The following is a 17752-nucleotide window of genomic DNA, read 5'->3' as shown; positions in this document are numbered from 1 at the left end:
AAGTCCGGCTGCACTCTGACCTGCCTTCCTTGCTCATCTCAGCCTCATTCCCTGGCTGCTGGTCACAGCTCTGTTGTTTTCTTGATGTGGGATAAAATGCTCTCCCCCTGAGCTAGCCTCTCTCCTCCTCCAAAGCTTTTCCTGAGATGATTCCTTCTCATTTGCACAGCTGAGCCCAGAGAACCCCTCCAAGGAGGAGCAGCAGGTAGGACAGCAGCCCCTCCCTGGCAGAGGAGCACAGCCAGCAGGAGATAGCACAGCACAAACTCACAGCCCAAGGAGCAGCAGTGACAAGGGAAGGCAAGCCCAATCCACCACCAGATCTGTTCCCCTGAACAGGCAGCCCCAGCTGGTGGCCCTTCCCACCACTCTCAGCCCTCATCCCATTGCCCCACCAGCCAGAGGCTGCAAAACCCCATTTAGGAGAAGCACTTGGCAAACAGGACCTCCCTCAGCAGGCAGGGAAGCACAGGAGAGGCAGTGGCACAGAGATACACCAGGCACTCCAGGAAGGGGCTGACCAAGGACCAGTGGGCAAAGCAACCACAGGACACAAGTGGGTGCAAGCTTGAGCCTGGTCCATCCTACACCAGACTAGAGCCTTCCTACACCAAAACACAGTGCCTATCCAAAGATAGTGTTTCCCCAGGAACACAAAGATCTTTCCAGCTTAGAGGTTGCCAGCTTGACAGACTCCTTGCCCCTGTTCTCTCCATAGGTCTGTAATGGGCCAAGTGTTTCATAGCCTCATCTTAGCCACACTGGGACCAGCTGCAGGCCATTTGCTGCAGAGGAGCTGCAGCTCTACTGACTGTCCCTCACCTGAAGCAGCTCCTGTCAAGTACTATGCTCACAACCCACAGCTGCAGACCCTTTCCCGTGGTCTAGGGTGGGAAGAGTGTCAAGTCCTCAAATAAGCAGCTGGTTAATTTGTTAGTGGCTAATTCTATTAATTCACATTGTTATAACAAGACATGCAATTAGAGGTCTGGTCAGACTATTTTATGGGTCTTGAACTCAAAAGGAGCATTTTTATTGCCCTTTCTATTCCTACAAGGACCCCTTTGGCACTCTAACACACCCTGCTCCAGTGTTCAAGAAGGCTGAAAAAGGCAAACTGACCATTTTTCAAAGAATAAATGGTTCTCATCTCCAAGGCAAAATATATTCCAGTGAATAAGCACAATATGCTCCAGAAAGGTTTTTCAGCATTTGTTTCAGTTCAGTAATGCACTCCTCAGAGGGATGGGATGTCCCTCAGCACAGGCAGTGCTACCATCCCTGCATCCCAGCTGAGGACACCATCCCTCTCTTCTGGCCTAGCAATACCAGATACCCCCAGATTGCCACAAATACATGATGCTGTGTAATAAAACAAGACCAATGTCCCCAGCCTCACCTGAAGAGTAATGGCTGGTGCATACAGATTTGTTCTTACTAGGTATAACAGAATAACACTGATTTATACCAGTCAATTTTATGACTTGCATCTTCTATGCTCTCTCCCCTGCTTCCCTGCACTTCCCACATTCAATGGCCATAAACTCAGGTGACATATTAAGGCTCCTCATCAAAAGCTGTTGCAGTAAGAGTCCTAGCCCTGCTTTCCCAAAGCATCAGGGCATGGAGGCCTACAAGGTCTTTTATTGGATTTGAAACGTATTAGGGAAACAGGGCACTACAAACACGCAGCAGAAATACCCTTCTCCTAAACCACAGGCTCCTCTGTGCTTTGCAGTTATAGCCCTTCCTCCAACAATAGGAATCTATCCTTCAATTACAGCAAAAATGCTCAGATCTTTAAAAAAAAAAAAAAAACCAGTAAGGATGTGCCACAAATTTTCAGCTTTATTTCCAGCTGTGTTAGACCCTGCGAACATTAAATCTTCAGTCAGAGCTCTGGTTTTGTATGTGCTGCTGTCCTGCTTCATTTCCAAACCATGGTCTTTGAGTTCTCACTATGATAAAAAGCCTCCAGGGATTAAGCTAAAGGGATGGGAGGCAGGGATTTATCCTGTTTCAACATTTGTGCTTAGATACCCAGGGCCATCTTGCAAGCCAGCCAAATTTAGACCTCATCCCTTTACATCTGCCCACTTGCCTGAAATTGCATACATCTCACATACACACAACCCAGCCAATTTCTTACAGATCTCAAGCATGCAAATCCCCTTCGAACATATCCATCCCTTGTGTGCTACTAATGACAATGCTGGAGTTTAAATTCCATTTACACCACATCTGACTGTGCAAATAGTTCCTCTAAACGTCCCATAAATTTGCACATCAAATGACCCGCACTAATGGCACTCCCTTGTCACTAGTTTTGTGGAGACAACTTCCTTCCCAACTACTTGTGAAGGCCCTGAGCTCTATCATGCTTCCCCTGCCACCTGCCTACCAACCACAATCAGCTATCCTAAGAAAAAGCTGGAATTCAGAGAATTACTTTTCCCCAATCCAGAGTCCAGGTGGATGATGTCCTTCTTCTCCCACAAAATGAAGATTACCCAATATTTCATTATGGAAACATTAAAATGTTCAGACTGTGCAATTTCCAAAACTAAACCTGCTCCCCATCTTTCTCTTTGCCTTCTCCTAGAGCATCTGGAAAACCAAACAGCATAGCAGTCCTAAATGCAAACATTACAGCCTGCTATCCAGCAACTACTTCTCTGCTAAAGGAAGAACAGGAACTTCCAGAGATCTGCTTCACCCTCTGAAGAGAGAGGCTCAGTTAGGCACACCCAATTTCCTGCTGCAGTCTGTCAAACATGTACAGAGACCTTGGATGGTTTTCAGACAGAGTTAGGTGGGGTAAAGCCTATCAGCTTTCCAAGGGGAGAGTTAACAGGGAAATTAAGGGTCAGTTCACAAGGGCAGGACATGTCTGCTTTAGGGCACATTGCTAACACAAAAGGGGAGGAGAGCACTTGATGATGGATTGATCCACTGCATTCAGTGCCTCCAAATATGAATCAAGATAACAGACAGCTGACTTATTAGAAGTCACCCTTATTTGCTAATAGCAAGCTCCATTCCAGCAGAGAGGCTGGCAGAGTGGCAGAAAACCCAGCAGAACCTGAAGCAGTCTTGCTCCCTCAAAGCTTGACAAGCATCTGGCACATGCCCCTGGGAGCACCAATGCCCCCAGCACTGCACACCCACTGGACAGCTCTGGCCATCTCAGCTTCCCATGCAACAGGAGCGACTGCAAAGTTGGCTTAGAATGCTGTGGAGTGCAGAGGGGTCAGGTAACCTCTTACAGAAAAAGAAAACATCGTGCACTTGGTGGGGCTTGGGTGTACAGATACATCTCCTTGGCTGGAAGGAGGGCACAGCAGCAGCATCTGCCTGGTTACCTAGAATGATACAAAGCTGTCAAAAGTCCTCAAGGAAATGCCAGACTCTTCATGTGTCTTCTGAGAGAGGCTTTTTAACAGAGACAGGAGAGCTGCCCTTAAAATAGAGACACATGAACAAAATATAAATTTTACTGTTTTTCAAATATGCATCTAAAAGCTGATACTGATGACCCCAAGAGCAGAAAGCCATGATCCCCAGGTTCTCAAGCATGATCAATGCTGCTTAAAATTCATAAGCTACTCAATTTTTGATGTATTATTACACATTCTGGTCACATTTCCATGCTTCTCTCTACTTACTAGAGATGCAGAAAACCATGCTTTTTATTTATAGATACAAACACATGTGAAAAAGAAAAGTAAAATTCAAATGATTACAGGAACTCATCAACTACTACAAGATTTGCAATAAATTTGCAGGTTATGCTTGTTTATTATGTAACTAAAGCCAGTCATTAAGAACAATGTGTCCAGGGTTTGACAGTGTACAAACTTAAGGCAGAAACGAGTACAACATGCTACAGAATCTGCACCTGTAACTTCACTGGACATAAACTAATTGCCCAAACTGGTATTTGACTTGGGCATATTTTACAAATATAATGCATTCACCCGAAGATAAATGAACAACAGGGTCATTGCCCCCTTAACCACAGAGCACCCAAGAAGAAGTGATTCTGGCAGCCCACAGTTCCCATGCACTGTGGCACCTCCTGCCTCTGCCACCAATAAAAGTACCATTCCACTCACACATCTTTTTCCTCTCCAAAATTTCATTTTGCACTTGGCTCTCAGAGGGCAGTGCCAGCATGAAACACCACCATTGCCATCACCAGCCATCCTATCCTGCACTGACTCATACATAAATTATCCCTGTGGGGAATAAATGCAGAGGTTTCCTCTGAATCCAGGCGAAACGCTCAAGGCCAGTCCTGTTTCCTTGTGCACGGAGCACACAGCCCAAGCTGACAGTGCCACCAGTGAAAGCTATCTCCAGAAGCAAGGTGGGATTTTTGGCAGCAGGCAGAATGGCAAGGCCCCTGTTCAGTGGATTTTAAAGCTAATGAGCTACAAGGCAGCTCCTCAGCACACACAGCCATACCACAGTTGTAAGAAGTCACCCTGCTCAGTACTCTGTAAAACACAGCTCCCAGTAATAAAAATTAAGTGTGCACATAAGGTTTTGCTCATCTGGGACCTGACCTGCTGCTCCTACACCACTGAAATCAGCTGGAAATGCAACACTTCACTGCTTGAGAGCAAAACAGAAGCCCAAAGGGCCAATAGCTTCACCAAGGGTTTGGTACATTAAAAGCAAGAAAATGACAGAGTAGTGAACTGCAGAGCCTCTCATGAGAATCCATGTGTGAGGTGCCATGTGGCAGGCCCATTATTTAGCCCCAAACATTTTATAAATTCATAAGATAAATGCTATGCAGTTGTTTTGGAAACATGTTTTTTACACTTTTCATCCTATTCCCCATCCAAGCTTGACTTCAAATCCTACATGACAGAGTTTAGGTTTTATAAAAGGAAAAAAAAAAAAATATTCCAGCCATTCTCATAACCATATCTCAAATAAGGACTATATTAACACTGTAGCTGCAACAGCTCCATGATCTACAACTCCAAGTGGTCCAGCCTTCTGTTACCAAAGCACAAATTAACCTAAACTAACCAGCTGGCTGGTTGCTCATGTGCTGCATCACAGCAACTCCTTTCTAATCAGGGCACAAGCCAGGCTCCAGGTGCATGTTGAGCTGCATTGCACACCCAGCTGATAAGGCACTTACCTGTCTCTCATAAGGTATATTAAAAATTAAAAAAAAAAACAACCTGCTTCCCAATAAACTAAGGTTATTCATACAGTCACTTGAGCTGTTGGTAAAGCCATCCCAAAAACATGCAGATCACCAAACTTGAAAGTATCAGGCCCCTTTTCACCACAGACTACAACAGCAAAAACACATCAAATACTCCCTTTGGGGACAAACACATGGACTTTCACAGGCATCATAGTCCTCTTCTTAAAAGGGAGAACTTGGGATCTACAACTTTTGCAACAACAGCATCACACATCTCTACACCAACATGCTTCCAGAAGCAATTTTAAAGCAAAGAAATGAGTGGCTCTTTCTCCTATTACTGCACTGCAGCAAAGCAATATGGCAGCTGTTTAATAGCACATAACAAAAGTGCAGGACTGCTCACAAAAGGAAAAATAATCTCCAGGAGAGGGGGATTTAAGTAGTTAGAATGCAATTACCTAAATTGAAATTTGGTGCTTAATGACCTCGTGCTAAAAAAAATTGTTACATAGTCCTTAACTATCAGAGTTTCCTTTTTAAATCTCATTGACAGTACTTCCATAACAGCGATCGTGAAGCTCTAATCCAGGAAAAAATTCCACAAGAAGATTAATAGGCATTTAATTAATGCCCCATCTTTTTGCTGAATCTTCACAAAAGGCCAGGTGTTGACCTATGACAGTGACTCATCCTGCCCCTGCTTAGCTTAAGCACATTGGAGACCCAACAGCTCAGTATAACAAGGATGAAAAGCAGGCAAGCATACCAATTCCTAGAAGATATGATTTGATTTTCATAGAAGTTTCTCTTATGAAGGGTCTGATTCCCAGCCAGGCATCTGCCACCAGGCCATGTAAATGTATCCTGTCTATGGTGCTGTTAAAAAAAAGTGTGATGCCAAGAGCATATGATTACATGTAAAAAGCCTTCAGGATGCAGAAGCAGCCCCTCATTTGAGAAAAAAAGGTAATCATTTATTTCATGAGCCTTTTAAAAAGAGAAGCACAAGGGGTTGAAAGGAAATCAGAGGAGGGGCTGAATCCTCACCTCTCAGTCTCCACTAGTCATGTAATCTCCCCACATCACACAGCTGAGCTGAAACCTCAGGTTTGACACAGCCCTTCCAAAAGGCAACCAGCAGCCCCACCATTGCCCTTCACTCCCTGGTGGCCACATGTAAGGTCATCAACAGGTGATTGGATGGGGCTTTTTCCTTCTTGGTCTAGTTTCTAATAAGAAAAAGTCATTTTCTAAGTCAAAGAACACATTTGTCTGCAGATGAGGACAAAAGTAACACTTAAAAACTAAACCAGCCCAATTTCTTGAAGAATAGTTCCAACAACTTAAAGGAAACTCCTTGCAATATACCAAATTGGAGGGATTATTTTGAGTGACTTTTTAGCCAGCAATAGAGACAGGCTCTTGTCTTCTGCCACAGCCTCCTTCCCTCATCCAAAAGCAAGCCTTCATCCCAAACCCACGCTGTTGCTCTTCTTTCACTCCCCAAATCTAGCCTTTTATCGTGACACAAATGTCTTGTGCTTTACTCTGAGTCCTGCTCTGAGTTCTGCTCTACCACATGCTGGGACAAGATTCCTAGGACATAATAACTAGCACAGGCACACTGTGACAGAAAAGCAATGCATAATTCAATACAAAGTTTTAAAATTTTATAGAGCAGCCAGTGGAAAAGAAAGCAAAATATCTAAATCTCCAATGTGTTCTCAGCCATAACCTGTGTTTGAGACTGCAACCTCTCTTCAGTGGCTTTTGAACTTTAAGACAAGAGCTCAGAGCTCAAACACAAACCTTTACCTACACTTGAAATTAAAACAAATCTCATTCATTTAAGGTCAGCTGTTACTGCTGACACTACTTCAAGTCCTCACCCGGGGTTAGGCTCTTTAAAGCCGAAAATACTCTTAGAAACATTTTGCTAGGCTCCACTGTATGCCCAGACATTCAGATTTAATCTGTATATCAAAACCAGAGCAGGCATCCTCACAGCTAATACCCACCTAACTAGGAACTAAGAAACTCTCCTCACACTGCCACTCTCCCTACTCCCAGTCCCTGTGCCTGGGACTGTCAGCCTCTCTTTCTAAAGTGCCTTCTTTCATAATCAATGTCTTTTAATCTCGCACTGAAACAGCAAAGGTTCTGTTTAAAAACAAGCAATGAACAAAAAACGTTGTTAAATATGGAATAAAAGTTGTTCCTTACCTGCAAGGCACCCAGGAGGGCAGGATGAGGGGAGGACGGGGCAGGAGGGAGCCAGAGGCAGGGAGGGAGAAGGGGCAGCTCAGAAAGGATATGGGTTGCACACCATTTTGATGCACCAGCTCCGTGGGCTCGTGGTCTGCTTCAAGCAGAAGAAGACAACTGGGGCCAAGTCTGGGTAGGGGACGTCAGGATCCGGAGGGGAGGTGACTTCTTCATCCTCACCCAGCTCCAGGGAGGACGGTGGCTGCTCCGGTGGTGTTTGCTGCTCCGAGATGCCCAGATCCACAGGCTCCAGGGGGCAGCTGGCAGAAGTGTGGGGGGGCTGTGGGCCTGCAGGCCAGGTGGAGGGAGGCTGGAGGACGAACTCTGCCATGCCAGCCACGAGAGAGAGCCCCTGGAGGGAAAGCAAGAAAGAAACATTTAATCCCACAAGGAATCAGCAGCAAGAGCACAGCACATCTGGGCTCTCTAGCAAATCCAAAGCAGGGGAGAGCTGCAGGACTGATGGCTCTGACAAGTGATAAACCCCTTGGTGTTGAAGCAGTTTTAAGCTCTTTTCTGCCCGTCACCTCTCCACCAAGACTCCTCTGGCTGCTCCTCTCCATCACCATTTAAACCATCCCCGTAGCCCCTGAGACACCCTGTCAGAGGGCTGCACCATCTCAGACATCTCAGCTCTTCTGGAGACAGCCTGAGCACCGGAACAGAGCACAATGCTTTGAACAGTACGGGCCCATCCTGACACAACGGAGCCATCCTGCCCTTGCAGTCCCTAGCAGAGTCCTGCCAACTGCAGGTGCAGCTTTGCTGGCCCAGCTCTTCCATCCAAGGGCACTCTGGGCTGGCCCTGTGTCACACCATCACACAGGCTGCATCAGGCTGACACTGGGAAATGCGTGTCAGACCCATACACAACAGTTGCTCATCCAAGCAGCGAGCTGTAACACGAGCCAGAAGGGGGATTAAACATTAAGCACCTTTCACTTGAGCTTGTTGAGCTCTCCTATGCTGGAGCGGTGGAAACTGCTCCACGAACACGAGCTGCAAAAGTTATTTCCCTAAACAGAATGGTCGGAGAGCGTGGGTGGGCATGAGAAGAGCAGGTCTCTAGCTCACTGGCAGCCTGTGCTGGTTTTGGCTGGGGAAGGGTTAAATTTCTTCACAGTAGCTGGAGTAGGGCTGTGTTTTGGATTTGTACTGGAAACATTGTTGATGATACCAGTGATTTAGTCACTGCTGAGCAGGGCTCACACAGCACCAAGGCATTTTCTGTTTCCCACATCACCCCACCAGTGACTTGGCTGGGGATGCATAAGGAGCTGGGAGGCAGGACAGGTGATCCCAGCTAACCCAAGAGATATTCCATACCATATGACATCATTCTCAGCTCATAAAGCTGGGGGGAGAAGGAAGAAAGGGGGACATTTGGAGTGACAGAAGTTGTATTCCCAAGTCAGTGTTATGTACGATGGAGCCCTGCTTTCCTGGAGATGGCTAAACACCTGCCTGCCCATGAGAAGAGGTGAATAAATTCTTTTTTTTTGCTTTACTTGAGTGCACAACTTTTGTGTTACCCATCAAACTGCCTTTATCTCACTTTTTTGCCTTTTTCTCCCTTTACTCTTTTGATTCTTCTCCCATTCCAGCTGGAGGATAGTGAGCAAGGAGCTGTGTGTAGCTTAGCTGCCACCAGCGTTGAACCACAACACTCCTGTGCGCTACAGAGCACCAAACTTCTGCTAAAAAATATCATTTTCCCGTCTGGGTGTTGTGCATTCAATAGCAGAGTGGAAGTGGCTTCTCAGACTGAGGGGAATTAAATAAACTCCAAGGCTTGGCTTTGGAGGGGTGTTACATGGACACTCTCAGGAAAGAGAGCTTGGCCAATGGCTGCCCATTTTCTTCCCTTCACCCCGTTGGCATGTTCAGCCATCTGGGGTGTCCATGCTGCAAGTACAGACTAAAAAGCCACACAAGAGCCCTCAGACCCACTGCAGTACAGAAAGGGATGATGAGCAGCAGGAAAGGATGTGTCTGTCCAGACCTTGTCTCCTCACATTCTGGCCACAGCTTATCCTCCCTGGCACTCGTCTCAGTTCTCTCCACTTTACGATCACAAAGCCTGTGAGGAGCTCTGTTGACACTGCTCTGCCTTAGCAGAGCACCCTTGACATTTCAGCCCGTGGCCCTTTTGATGCTCACACTGCTGGATCCGTGATCTCCAATGCTCTCCCCACCACTCAGCTGTCAGGCTTGCCAACCACTCCACCTTAGGTTGCAGTGCCCCATCATTGCCAGATGAGACCCTGAAGCCTCTGCCTATCCTGTTTTCTCAGCCTCCAGCTTCCAACACACACTTTGATCCAAAGCTTTGCTTGTTCTTCGAGGCTTGGTATTTGTCAGAATAAAGTGCAGCAAGTGCAGGGGTTTAAAAAGCAGACACGGTGTCCCTGAGGGAATAGCAGAGAGACTCTTGGAATTCATTATCCCAAAGGCCTGCAGCTATTGGAAAGAACAGATACCATGTCTTCTGACTGGATTTGGGATGCTGTTCATAATTTTTTAAGCCCTGTGAAAAAATTTACAGTGCATCCTTCTCACCATCTATCACTACTGTTTTCAAAAAAAAACTTTCAGCAGATTTTTGACTCTGGGCTCCATGCAACTAGTTGTACCACTTTTTTCATTTCCTATTCCCACCAGCTCCCCATTGCCTGCTCTGAGCTGGCTCCCTTGCAGCCTATTAGCATGCACTGGCTGAGCCCAACTTCCCTCCCATTACAGCACAGAGGAGAAAGATTAGCAGAGACAGCCAGGAGGAATTACTTATTATGGTGCTCAGAGCATGCACACTGATGAGGGCATGACAGTTCCAAACTGCAGCGTACAAAGCTTCATAATTACCAGTACAACTGAGAGAAGGAATAGGAGAAACAACCTCATCAGCATTTCCCCGCTTTCCCTTCAGCAAGCATCCAGGGCCTCTTCTCCATCTCACCACTGCTAGATGCAGCTGGGACTTGGGGATGCTGCTCTGCCCATGTGAAACACACATGCACAAACTGGGCAGTGTGCTTATCACAGACAGTTCATCGCTCTAATTTGTGTAGCTCAGACTGACTCATTAGGGCTCATATGGACACAGGGCCAGGTGAATCCCTTTGGAAGTCCTGAAGCTAAATCCAGTCCTTGAATGACAGCTGCCCCACTGGAGATGTGAGTAAATACCTGTCACCTTCCTGAGATTAAATCCTGTTCTGCCTCCCAAGGCTGTGATCACGATGTATTTCCTACATTAAGCAGGATTAATATTCTGTGTCAAAAGAGAGGGAGGGGAAAAACAAGCACTGGGGCACTTCCGAGCTCTTCACACAGTCAGTCCTCCCATCTCAGCTTCAAAGAAGAGTAGAGTGGTTTTTCTGCCAGAGATAGGCCCAGGGTTGTCTCTGCTACCATTTCAGATGTGGAGGTTGGAATCAGCTATTTCCCCTATTTTTGTCAGGCTGCAACTCATGCAATACTATTATTTCCTCTGGGCTTGCAATCAGTGGCCTTCCCTTGCTGTAACATTGCTCTGTAACTTGGCTGGAGTCAGCCTGCTACAGTATTTCAACCCAGGGGAGCTCTGTTTCAATCAAAATGAGGAATGAGCTTGGCAAATGCATTTATCTGCATACACAGAGAAATGTGCATCAATGGAGAGGGTTCCTACCCAGAGAAAAGGCAGTTATAGTAAGACTCAGCAGAATTATAAATCTCCAGAATTTGTCTTTGGGATGCCTCTAACCTCCCCTTTGTGCAAGTGCAGCTTACTGTGACCAGGGCAATACAGGAGGACAAGGATCCAAGACGAGGGCTGTGGGGTGGCCAGATGCATGTTCCTCTCACTCAGCCTTTTGCTCAGGCAAGCCTAACCTCAGAGAGTACAGCCAGACCCACCAGAAAAAATCAAATCCTCCCCAGCCTGGACTTCTCTGGCCAAATGTCCCCCAAATACACGAAAACATTCCACTGCAGAAGTCACATACCACTGGAGGAGTGATGCTACACCAGCTGCACTTCCCTCCCAGGAGAAGGGAAGTTATTTGTGGGCTGGCAGCTCCTCCTGCTTCTCTCTCTGCACAGCCTGTGCCAAACCCTTCTGTGGAGCCAGGTCTTAAGTCTGCACTGTCCGTGCCCAAGGACCATTTAAAGCCACCAGCATCCTGAGCTGAGCACCCACTGGTGCTGCAGCCGGCACACACCCCTGCCCTGGACACGTGTGCTGGCAGGAGCTCCTTGCCTTGGCAAGCACAAGAGAAGCTGACAGCCTCTGGCTCAACCCTTCCTCAGAAGCACCTGGTCCTGCCAGACTGCTGAGGAGAAGGGAGAAGGATGCTCTAAAACAGCAAGAGAAGTTGTGGACTTAATGAGAAGTCGAAGCTGGTTAGGAATAAAAGAAGAAAATATCACAATGCAGGAGAAGTGCTACAGGCTAGGGGTGTCTGTCCAAAAAGGCCGCAATGCATGACTCCTGGCACGCATTGCAGAAGGCTCTGCTCAGACACACTCCCCCTTTAGGGCTTCAGCTGGCATCCCAGGGCTGTCAGTGCCATGAGCTGCCATGAGTGAGCCAGCCCGAGGTGTCCTGCAGGCACCACCCTCCAGCCAAAGCAGCCTCCCAGCTCCTCTCTGGCCCTTGGCAGAGGGGCCATGGGCGAGGGAGGGCTGACAGGACCTTTACAAGGCCCATGCAGCCCTTTCTGAACTATTGCAGCTTGACAGTACAAGGGCCTTCTGCAGCCAGCCAGGAGAGGGAAATACCAGGGAGAGGTCCCCAGAGCACTGTCCCAGTGCTGGAGGAGATCCACCCAGAGTCCTGCAGGATACAACTCCACTCTCACATGGGACCATCCTCAGAGTTCACCTTCCCCACCATTATCCCTAACCCTGTATCCCTTACCAGCCCACACTGCCTCAAAGCTGTGTGCACTGCTCACACAGACAACACTGGGGTCCACATCAAAAATGAAAGTGCAGGCTATTTTCTTTAAATGTAAACACAGCACCTCCCATTCTGAGGCCACACAAGTCCTTTCCAAACCATCCATCACCATCAGTCACCCATTATTCAGAAGCAGCAGGAAGCACAGCAGCCACTCTGTCCTGCTAACACCCTTGCAGAAAAGGGATAAAAATGACAACTTTCAGCTGGTGTTGCAGGGGAGATCAAGATGGTCCCATCAGCTGGAGCAGCACCTGAGGCACACACATTTATTTATCATCTCCAAACATCCATCCAAAAGTTGAAAAGCATCTGGGGCACGGCTTTTGCAGCCAGCTTTGCACAGGCGCAGACTTATTTCAGGAGGTCCCTGAGTGTGTGGCATATTTGGGGAGGCGTGTGGGTGACCCCGTGCCGGAGCTGCGGGAGCCTCCCGGGGCGCTCTGCTGAGCACGGCGGCGAGCCCGCCTTTGTTTGCTGCTATAACTGGCAAGCGTTACCTTTGATGCCTGTGTCTGGCTGCAGGGATGTGTTAGTCATACAGGTTTCACATTTGGAGCGTTTGTCGTGGTACAATGTAATTAGTGGTACCCAGCTCCCTCTGTGTTTGTGTTCAGCTGGCACTGGCATGTTTCTCTGCCTGTTCTCATCTGCCCGTGCGTGCGTGGGGCTGCACGAGCGCCAGGAAGGAACAGGGTCACTTTTCTTAGCACTTAATTTGAAACAAGGGCTCTCACATCTCCATCATCTCAGCACATCCAACTGCAAGGGGACGTGGCAGAAAGCCAGCAAGGAGTGTTCCAAAGGGTGCCTGAACCCATTGCTCGGAGATGCTGGTGCTCCCACACGCCCCTGAAGCACAACACCCATGGCCTGCACCAGAGCCAAGGTCTCCCAGGTTCCCTGCCCGGCTCAAATGCCTGTGACCTGCTGCCTTTGCAGCTGCATGCTGATTGATTGCTGTGCCTTCTTTCCACACATGCTATTATCCTCTGCTAGATTTGCTTCAGTGCTTGACAGCCTCACCCTTTTCTCCCTGGTCATTTTGCACCCCTCCTCCTGTTAAGGACAGGAAGCAGAAGAAATTCCTGCATCTCACTGAACAGGCGAAGTAGCAGCCCAGACGGCACAGGACAAAATAAGCAAACTGTCTGTCCTGAAGTCTCAACAATGCTCTGCCTTCAACCTGTACTGCAGGCAGCATTCTGCAGCTGTAGGAAGAGCAAGCCCTGACACTCCCACCCTCATCATCACAGTCAGTATCCAATGTACCAGTGTCCAATTCCTTATCATGGGGCTGGGATAGCCCCACCCTGTCCATACCTCTGGTCCCTGGCGGGGGGAATCTGCAGAGTGGGGATCTGCTTACATTACTAAGGAGCCTTTGGCCAAGTCAAAGGAGATGTTATGGAGATCAGTACAAATTTTGCTGGAGATGGAGTAAAAAAAAGTAAACAGTGAGAGAAGGAATGGCATAGGGGTAATATGGTCACTTTGGGTGTAGGCAAACGGAGGAGAAAGAAGTTTCCCATTGGAAAATCTTTACCTGACCTTAACTATGTGGAATGTTTGAGACCCAGAGGTGAGTGCTGCTGAAGACCCTAAGACTGCTTCCCAGAGAATATGCACACCTGTTTCAATAAAGCATTTTAATTTTTGGTGTTCCAAGTGAACAGACTCTAAAAATCTCCTTCAGGGGATAACTCCATACTGCAACAGATCCATTTATTTGGAGACTCTGCCCCGGAGTCAGTGTTTTCCCTTTCAAACCTGCCCCGCTCTCCCGGTGCACGGCTTTGTTCTGCACTGCTCCCAGCGATGCCTCCTCCTCGTGCGCACGGGCACCTTTCACGTGAGACAGCTCCTGTCATGTCCTCTCACTTAAAGCCATCGCTTAGCCAAGCCGCACATCTTTAGCACTTAATCCTCGCTCGTAAATTAATCTCCTTAGCCCCGCGGTGGCTGCGTGCGGATGTCGCTGCAGCCGCTGCAGCGCTGTGCCGGGACCGCTGGGCCGGGACCGATGTCCCGATGTCACCTGCCCGCAGCGCTGTGCCGGGACCGATGTCCCGATGTCGCCTGCCCGCAGCCTGGCTCCCGGGCCGGCGCAGGGCCGGGCTGCCAGCCTCGTGGCTCTTGCTGGCCCTGTCAGGTGCGAATCCATGTCTCACGATACCGTCCTATCCCGGTCTTGTGGCCTGAGCCGTCCCTTCCTTGCCCTTCGCCAGGTTGTCAGAGCCCATGTTTCAGATTTTTGATTGCCTCCAGATGCATCAACTTGCATTTTTACTAAGGTTAATCTCAGTAAGATATTTTCTACCCATCTTTCTGACCTTCCTAGATCCCTTTGTGTTGTTTTACTGCATCTCCACTGGCAGGGCAAAAACCTGGTTTATCATCACCCAGGGAAATCATTAATGTGCTGCTTACACTCTCCTCTGGGTCAGCAGTGAACATGGCAATTAAGACGGTCAGATGAGGATGATGAAGAGGAAGATAGTGGTGTCATAGGCTACCAGCAATGACGGCTTTGAGGCCATCCTCACACTCTTAGCCCTTCAGGACCCAGATCCTGAAGTGCTAGCAGGAAAAACAGAACGTGCGGATACCTCAGCTGTGCCTCCAAGAGAAGCCCACGCAGGGAGAGCAGAGCTGCAGCTCCTGCCCACCACCAGGACAGGTGCCCGAGGATGCAGCTGCCAGCACTGCACCTCTACAAGTGCATGGAAAGGCCATCCTGGGGCTGCTCCCACACAGGCTGAGCCAGCAGTGAGAAGCCCTGTTGTTCCCACCATCCTTCCTGTATCAATCTCTCTGCCCTTTTTGTCTCAATCCCAGTGTCCAGCCCAACCCAGTGTCCCCTCAGGACCTGCTGGAGTGAGCAGGAAAACAGCAGCATACGAGGAGTGGGGAGACCCCAGGAGACTCCCTGTCACAGCACAGAACTGAATGCAACTTCCCACTTCTGCACAAGCATCCTCACCACCTCCAGACTTTTCCCAACTCACTATCACCACTCACATCTGGAGAGGAGATTCCCTGGGGTGAAAATGGAAATGGGGAGGTGGAAACAGTAAGCAGCACATCTAAAGGGAGCACGATATGAAGAGCTTTGGGGAGCATCAAGGGTTACATCTACAACCTCTCTCCTCCCTAAAAATTACTGCCCCCCCTCAATCCCTCCAAAGGAGATAATCTGCATAAACACAGCTACGCATTTGGGGCAAACTAACTCTTGGCAAAAACAAAAACAGGAAGGGAGCTAAAGCTATGTGGAGTGTGATGATGCCCCAGGCTCTGCCTCCAGAAGGGAGAGAGGATATGGGAAAGAAATGTAGCTCTGAAGATGGGAATCTTCTAGAAGGAAAGAGACAATGTTGCTAACTCTTTAGCAGACTGTTCAGTCTCAGGTCAATAGATGGACCAGGACCTTGTGATGGTTCCCCTGCATCCCAAATGACTTGATTACTGACACTGCTGCTCGTTTACATAAATTTAAAACTTCCCTTCTCTCCCTGCTGTCACCAGGGGGAAAAAAAGCAAAGCTGGGACAGTTGCTTGAACAGTGATCACTAAAAAGTAGCAAAGACACCAGTGCAAGTATATCTGACCACAGACCTGAAAGGGACCCCTATATCCAAGCCAAATCCTGGCAGCCTTTCCAGAAAACCCAGTCCGAAAGAGTCCATAAGGAGTTACTCTGCCCCCTACCTCCATCCATCCCCTCTGCCAAACTCAGAGTGGGTTTAAAGGCAAAATAAGGGGGGGAAATGCCCAAGGAAGACAAACAATTGAGGGCATCAATGCTGCCAAAAGTCCCCACTCAGAGGTGAGATGCAAGATAATGCTGGGCACACAGTACACATGCACACACTGGCAAACACACACAGGCAGCAGCAGAAACAGGATCCCAGCCACTCCTGACAGTCTGACCTGCAGGAAAATCCATTCCTAACCTCTCTCCTGGAAAGCAACTAAATTGAGCCTGTCAGACAGACACACTAAGGCAGCACCTGAGCTCAACCTTGCTCAGGTTTATCACCACTAACCCCACCTGTGCTCTCTATATAGCAGTGGTTTTGTAGCCACAGCCAAACTCTGACACCTCAGAGAAAGGAAATAGAAACCTTCCCTACCCTCTACCCCCCGTCCCAATGATCATACCAGACAAGCACTTTCAGCAGCCACATCACAGCAGCAAAATCCCTGGCATTTGTCACTTCTGCAGCTACCAACAGCACAGGCCAGCACCTCCTCTCCACCCTGTTCAACCCCACGGCCATAGCCCCAAATCCAGTAGTTTCATGAGGATATGCCCTTTGCTTGCCCTCCAGGGATGCTCCCACGGAGCTTCACATCAAGGCACAAGGGAGCAGGATGTGGTGCCCATGCTGCAGATGAGGGCTATGTCAGAAGCAGAGACCAGCAGTACCCTTGGTTCTGGGTTTTTTTAGTACACACACACACACACACACACACACATTTGATAAGAGGGTAACAACCTTTGCTTTTGAAGCCACCCTTCCAATCCTGCCTTGATCACACAGAGATGGGGCTTCTGCACTGCATTCTGCAGGTGCTGGGAAGCACAAGCTGCTGCAGAAAACACCAACAAGCAGGATTCCATACCAGGAGCCCACAGGCTGCAAGGACTGGGATGAATCTGCAAAGCCCCTTCTGACTGAGGCTGGCTTGGCCCAGAAACCACCTCCCTCCTGTGCCACCACAGCAGCACACACCTCCAGTTCAAGGCTAGAGAGAAGGCATTTTCTGACATCTCCTCATTGCAATTAGTCCCTGATACACTGGGCTGATTGCTCTTCAGGGCACACTGTGGTGCTTCAAACACCGAGGCCTGACAAGCACCAGGAGAGAGAGTTTATTACAAAGTTACTGGGTTGATTTGTGCAATTTGAGTTATGATTAGAGGGCTTAAATAAATTTTGTATCAGTATAAGACATTTTTCAAACTACTCTGTGATTCCTAGGAGCTTCAATATATACACTTCAGACACAGATGAATAAAGCAAGTAAGCTGCCTATATTAGGTCATTACAAACAGCAAAGTACCTCTGCACAACTGACAAGAAAATTCTATTTTCCAAGAGCAGTTTGAGGTTTTACAGATCTTGAACATCTTTCAAATCAGCTCGACATCATCCCATCTAATAATTTTTTTTAATATAACTAAGAAATGGTACTACATGATCTTGCAGATCCACCTGTGCCACTTGATTTCTGAACCCATCCATGGACTCAGAGGTTCCAGTAAGGCTCTGGGCAACTGCAGAAATTCACCTGCTTGCTTGAACGTGCAAGACTGGGACTTCAATTTAATAAAAGATTAAATTTATTTTAAATCAGTGCCCCAT

The 17752-nt window shown here is 48.1% G+C and overlaps 1 protein-coding gene across 1 annotated transcript in view; it reads right to left on the bottom strand.

Annotated features, from left to right (window-relative positions):
• CACNA1I (calcium voltage-gated channel subunit alpha1 I) overlaps nucleotides 1–7769 on the bottom strand; it is a 147900-nt gene extending 140131 nt beyond the window's left edge. The window contains exon 1 of the mRNA XM_059847875.1: nucleotides 7489–7769. Within this exon, the coding sequence (XP_059703858.1) occupies nucleotides 7489–7769 (281 nt within the window). The remainder of the gene's footprint in view (nucleotides 1–7488) is intronic.
• Between the last annotated feature and the right edge of the window lie 9983 nt (nucleotides 7770–17752).

Source organism: Haemorhous mexicanus, chromosome 5 (assembly GCF_027477595.1).
Source record: "Haemorhous mexicanus isolate bHaeMex1 chromosome 5, bHaeMex1.pri, whole genome shotgun sequence".
Taxonomy (NCBI): Eukaryota; Metazoa; Chordata; class Aves; order Passeriformes; family Fringillidae; genus Haemorhous; species Haemorhous mexicanus.
This window is presented reverse-complemented; position numbering and strand designations above follow the sequence as displayed.